At 40.8% G+C, this 6,644-nt stretch overlaps 1 protein-coding gene across 1 annotated transcript in view; it reads left to right on the top strand.

The window, feature by feature from the left end:
- LOC104527732 (muscleblind-like protein 2) overlaps positions 1-5,646 on the top strand; it is a 32,780-nt gene extending 27,134 nt beyond the window's left edge. The window contains exon 7 of the mRNA XM_010171530.2: positions 2,673-5,646. Within this exon, the coding sequence (XP_010169832.2) occupies positions 2,673-2,687 (15 nt within the window). The 3' untranslated portion in view covers positions 2,688-5,646. The remainder of the gene's footprint in view (positions 1-2,672) is intronic.
- Positions 5,647-6,644: the final 998 nt, after the last annotated feature.

Raw genomic sequence — 6,644 nt, 5'->3', positions numbered from 1 at the left:
AGCAGAAATGGGGAGGGCGGGGTGGAAGCCCTTCCCTGCCTCTGCCACTCGCTGGAGCGGGACGGAGATATGTGGTCTCTGCTCTTTGACGCTGCCCAGGGCCCCTCCATCCTGCCTGGCACATGGCAGGGTGAGTTGCAGTTGTGTTAATCAAAGTGCCAGGGACAGCCCTACCCTTTTCCTGAGATACAGCCTGAGCCTTGGCCCTCCGCCTTCTCCGTCATACATTTTGGGGCAATTGGGAGCATCAGTCTTGAGGGGCTGTTTGACCTTTTAGGACATCTTGGCATAAGGGGCAGTGATCTGTCTCCCTGTACAGCGAGAAAAAAGCTATAGGAAAATGCAAGTTTATCCCCTCAAAAGTTGGCAGACGATAGGGGCAGCTGCAGTATCTGAAATTCTGTTTTTTTACACCGAGTAGATTTCAGCTTGTGTCCCATTAAATCAGACCTTAGGATCCTTTAAATACTCTTGTGTGATTATGGCTAACCCAGTATAGCTAAAGCTGCTTTATTAATTACATTGACATGTTGGGTTGTAACATGCTAAAAATATCAGTGCTGATAATCTTGGTCACTTCTTATTTTCAGCACGGCTACGTTCTTTGTACACACTGTCAAATCACTGTGCTGTAGATGGACCAGGGTTATCACAGGCAGGGTCTTATTATTCCAGCAAAGGTATTTCTTTGTTATTTCAATAGGAAACAGAAGATGGGAGATAAGCTAACAAACTCACAATGGGTGGAAGTTCATTAAAAATGTATGTCCTTGTTGTATGTATGATGTATTTAGATGTTAAGCCCTTTGGAGCAGCAGGTGTTTGTACAGTGTCATTACAATGGGGCCTCGCGTGTCGCCAGATTTTCAGTGCTGATGGTAATCCAAGATGACTTTTTGGCATGCCAGCAGGTTAGGTGGGATCAGGGAGCTGGTAGTTGTGTACAGAGAGTAAATAGCAATGGGGAAAGGCCCTTGCCTCCCAGAGCAACTGGAGTTGTTACTCCTGCTGTGTCAGTTGGGTGGCAAGCTCAAGTAGAAGGGACATGTTGCAGGTGCTGTAGAAATTTGGGGTTCAGAGGTTTTGCATATCCCACCTCTCTCGAGAACCAGGCTCTCCCCCTCCTCCTCCAGGAGAAAGGAGGGCGACTGTCAGGTGTGACAGCATTTACATCGCTCCTGCAAATGCTTCATCTCATTGGCAATATTTTCATAGAGCTCAGGTCTCTCGGCTGTTGTCTGTAGTAGTTGGGATTCTTGGTGGCACAGTGTGCCATGCTGTACCTGCAGCAAAGCAATCCTCCATTTTCAGAGCAGGTTTCATGCAGTGGCTGCAGGTCTGATGGGGCAGGGGACCAGAACAAGTGCCTTCCAGGCAGAGGCAAGTGTGTTTCTTTCTGGCAGTCTGTATGTCAGAGGTAGTATGTTGCTGAAGTTATTTTCAAAACACCTTTTTTTTCCTTTTTAAAATAAATATTGCATTAAGCAGCAGTCTAGCTTCATAATACACAAGTAGGTCAAAGTACTGTTGTGACTGTCTTGCATACCACCTACAAATACAAGTTAAAAATATGTCAAGTGCCAAACAGGAAGAGCAGGCAATGCACTCTGATTCCTTGACTTCTGCTCAAGTCTGGAGCACTGATTAGCAATGGTGTGACAAAACATCACACCCCTGGCGTCTGACATCACGTTCACCGACAGGCGTTTCAAGCAGGCGATGGAAATCTGGACTGTTTTCCAATACTGAGCTGGTTGAGTTGGTTGCTGGGCACATTGTGCATTTAACCTTTGTAGTATTGGAAGCACAAGAGTTTGTGTCTGTAAAATGGTTGCTTCACCCTCAGTTTGAGACATTGTGGAGGTAAAGCAGCAAGGTTAGTGACTAGCTGAGCACACAGAGGTGCAGTTACGATCATCCCCCTGGATCCCCTGACATAAGGAAGTGTGAAAAACCTCTCAAGTTTGCTGACCTGTAGATAATTTTTTTAGGGAATAAGCAGCTGCTGAAAGTGCTTTGAAAAAGACACGTTAGCTTCTTGAAAACACCCAGCCCAGTACCATTTTTGATCGCGGTGAGGGGCACTGCTTCCACCATTTCCCCTGGTCGTTCCTGACTCTATGGGAGCAGGGTGGGAGCTGGAGAATCGCACCAGGCACTGATGGACTTGTGAGCCTCCTTGGGAGGCTGGGGCTGCTTCCCCCTCCGCTGACAGCCAGGGTGCCTGCCAAGGGTGTGCACCCTACCTACGGCCAGGCCCTTCCTTTGTGGCTTCAGTGCAACCTCCAGTATCTTGACACATAAAATACCCGCTCTGCACACGTGTGTCCTCACGCACATGAGGACATGTGCACGGGAAAAGGGTGACCAGATTGGTGAAATGCAAACACCTCCCAGGCAGTGTGAGGGTACAGGATGCTATCCCGTACGGGCTGCTGTCCCATAGGGGATGCTGTCCCATAGGGGATGCTGTCCCATAGGGGATGCTGTCCCATAGGGGATGCTGTCCCATAGGGGATGCTGTCCCGCACGGGCTGCTGTCCCATAGGGGATGCTGTCCCATACGGGGTGCTGTCCCATACAAGCTTAGTTAGCCCATCACTGGCCATCTGGGCAAACTGCTCTCCCCGCGTCACCTAAAAGCGCGATCACACTTTCCTTTCTCTTAACAGATAATCCTGAAATAGCCGGCAGGAGCGGAACGGAGTGTCACGAAGCCTCCCTGCGGACGGCCAAGCACGGCTACTGTACATACTACCCCGTCTCCTCCTCTCTAGAGCTGCCACAAACTGCATGCTAAGTCAAGAATTTGTTCTTACGGACAAATCACAAACTCGAAAAAGCTAGTGCTGCTATGTCATATATGAATATTAAATATGGTATGCTTACTATACTCCAACCTAAAATAGTTAACTACCTGGTACCAGCTGTGATGTTTCAAGACATAAAGGGTAACATTTACTTTTAAAGATTTTCTAAGCATAGTTTAATTCTTGAAAATACTGTCTTTTCTCCATAACTATACCTAACGGAAATGGTCCAGTTCAGTTAGTCTCGTGAGATTCAGTGCTTATGAATCTTTCGAGCTCAGCAATAATTAAGTTGTATTGACTAAAAACTTACCCCAGTTGCAGGTTTAATTTTCACCCAAAGTATGATTGGGGTTTTTCTTCTCGATTAAAAAAAAAAAAAAAAAAAGAAAATCTTAATCTTGGTTTTGCTCCCCTAGGGAGTTGATTCCAAGACAGAGGATGTGAAACGCAGCCCAGTGTCCTGCACATCACCCTGCCAATCTGAATATTTTTAGCCAGAAGTCCAAAGTAAAGCACAAATTCTTTAGATGCACATGGTTGGTGTTTGACTTGTATGGAGAAGTTGCATTTGAATCATAGCAGAATAGCAGAAGAAAATTTAAAAATTTTGCACAGTATGAACTTCATACCCCTTTCAGTCCCCAAAAGAACAAAGTCTTGAGAATATTATTTTACGAGTGTATTTATAATGTTTTTAAAAGAGACTTTGCAGAAGTGCCTAAATTTTGTCACATCAGACTTGATGGAAGTGAGCCTGATGCCAACAGTCAAATCTCACCGGAAGCGAATAATCTTTCAGACTCATAGTCAGGTTACCAAAAAGATCCAAGCTGTTAAGAAGTAACTTCTAAAAGTGCAAAATCAAACAAACAAACAAACAAACAAAAAGACCAAACTAACAAAAGGCGAAGAAGAAAGCTGTAGATGAAGAGATTTGTATGATACTCTTAATTTAATTAAAATTCAGTTGAGTCACTGAAACTTCATAGGTGACTTTAATCTAGGCTATTAACTGAACACTAAGAATGTAGAAGGAGATTCAGTTTAATAAATCATTACTGTATTTACGTTTTTTTTTAATTGGATCATACGATTGTAACCAGATTAGAGTGGAGAAAAAAATAGTTCTTTTAATTGTTTTTCTTTAAAAACATATTTTATGTCACAAAAGTATAAAGATATCTTTAATACAATTATATACATATTATATATACATACATACATATATATGGATGAAGCAGATTTTAATGTTGTTTACTTTTTTAAATACTTTGTTGATTTACAAGGTAATTATATATGTATAATTAAAATTTCATTTGTTTGATTTGAGATTTGTTTCAAGCACTATTGTACCAAATATTTCATATTTCACATTTTATATGTTGCACATGTATCACATAAATGACATAGTTTTTAAATTATTGTTTAAAAAAACAAGACAGCTGTTATAAGTGGATATTATGTATAATTGTTTGCAGCATAAGTTTTCTATGTGGACATTATTAGTGATTGCAGTATTTTAACTTAACCTCTTCAGATTGATTGTAAACTATTTTAAACTTTGGTAGCACTGCCTGTTCTGAACGACTGAAGGCACTAACCATATAATTATTTGTCTAGGAAATTATTTTCCAGGCTAAATCTTGTTTGTCCGATGTCTAATTACTATCTATTTATATATAAAGCTGGAGATTTGATCATCCGAAAGAAAAAAAATAATAATCACAATTCGATTGTAAAATTAACATAGTGCTTGTAACGTTGCGTTAGTTTTAATTTGTGGAAAAATAATGTATCTTAACTTGTTACTTTAGCAGTTAAGGTATCACCATTATATACTATTAAAACACTAATATTTGTAGACTTTCTCAGTCATTATAACTAGGTAGTTGACACTGCAACTTGCCTATATCTGTCAAAGTTGTTTTTATTTTTTTATAATAGTTAATTTAGACATTTGGGTAGCTTATTGTATAATACTAAATGGTAAATTATCCATGTTGTTTAAATATTTTATGTAGATAACTCTTCAAGACATTGTTCTGTGTGAACTTTTTATGTTTCGAAATAACTGTTATTCTATGTTTTTTACAATTAATCCAATACTACTATTTTTTGCCCATGGATGACGAAGCTTCAGATACATCAGGTCTTTCATCCAGATAAACTGACAGACAAAAAGAGAAAATGTATTTTTAATAAGAGATCCACTTTCCGACTTTATGACTTTGTACAAGTACAAACCTATGCTAACAGTAAGGAGGCAATTACAGAGATGTGCAAATACGTGTACAACAGATTCTGCATTTTATTTATTTATAAAGTAATTTTATAGACTATTTCAAAATTTGGGAAGATCTAAAACTATTTTTCTGTATAAATATTATTTGCCAAAACTTTGTTTATATTTTAAAAAAAAAAAAGTCTAATGAAAATGATTAAATTTTAAATGCTTTGTTTAATTAAAAAAAAACCAAAAAAAACCCAACAAATAAACCCCCCTAAAAAAAACATGAGATGGGCCAACACAAAGACAGCAAATACTGTAGCTGGGACATGGTTTCAAGTGACTTGAGATGTCTCAGTTTTTATTTTCTTCAAAGGATACAGCACCTCACCAAAATTACCTTTTTGTTTGCCTCTCTCATCCAGCATAATTGATGACACGTACGATGAATATTTCGGTAACAGTTAAAAGAAACCCCTCCATTACACTCTTTTTCAGCATATAACTACTAGTGGTCTGTTAAATAGCCATTCTACTTCTGTTGTGACGTTAAATTCATTCACCTAATGTACAACCACTGAAATAAAAAGGAGCATTTTAAAATGAGGACCGACTCGGAGTGATCTTTTCTTCTGGCGCAGCTCTGGGAAGAGAGGCCTGGGGTGACAGAAATAGTCAAAAGAAAGTGGAGGAGTCTTTAGAAAGTGCATATTTTTAATTTTTCTTTCCTTTCATTTTTTTTTGTTTTCCTTAATTGCGTGTTCCAGTAACAAACCCTTAAGTGCAATCCCCAGGTTCAGGAAGCCCGCAGATGCTATGTGAGGAAGAACGGACACTTCTCCTGCTGGAGATGGTGTGATGAGGACACCACGCCGCGCGGCTTTACCTCCAAACAGTCATTTTGTGCCCTTTCTGCCAGCCCGTGCTGCTGGAGTGCAGGCAGGCAGTGGTTATCTCAGCGGTGTGGCTCAAGATGCCTAACCATGGGGGGATTTTTCCACCGGTGCATCCTCTGCATCCTCTTTCCTTGCCTCTATCTCAGAGGGTATTAAACCAACAGATAATCCCCCTTATCTACTCATTCCTCTGGGGAGAGCAGCATGGCAGAGGAGCAGTGTGCCCAAGGGCAGAGATCACACAGCAAGCTAGGGACAGAGGACAGATTAAAACATCTGGCTTGCAGCTCCATGGTTTCTTCACACCATCTTCTCTGATGTCTTTTTTTTTCAAATCCTTTAAAGAAAGGATATAAAATTCCTGCAGAATCAAGAAGAGTTTGTGTCATAAAGTTGTATACATTTTATCAGCACAGGGCTGGTTTGAAAGGAGCCCAAGGTCAGAAGTGATGTGGAAAACCTCCAGGTCAACCAATGTGGATGTATCACAAACATACGGAGCCAGGAACGTGCTGAGAATGAGCGTGTGGGGTGGGGAGGAGATACGTGGATGCCTTGCAGGGACAGAGGAGGACTGCGGCGCTCTAACTGAAGGACTGCTGCAAGGGCATTGTGGAGCAGAAGCAGCAGATGATTCAAATTCAACTCCTAATGATTCAGGAGCAGAAACCTTGTCTGTTTACTTTCTGATGTTAAACCCCACTCTGG

This window comes from Antrostomus carolinensis, unplaced genomic scaffold, assembly GCF_000700745.2.
Source record: "Antrostomus carolinensis isolate BGI_N321 unplaced genomic scaffold, ASM70074v2 scaffold1047, whole genome shotgun sequence".
NCBI classification, from domain to species: domain Eukaryota; kingdom Metazoa; phylum Chordata; class Aves; order Caprimulgiformes; family Caprimulgidae; genus Antrostomus; species Antrostomus carolinensis.
Note: the sequence above shows the minus strand (reverse complement) of the source record. Positions and strands in the feature narration are given on the sequence as shown.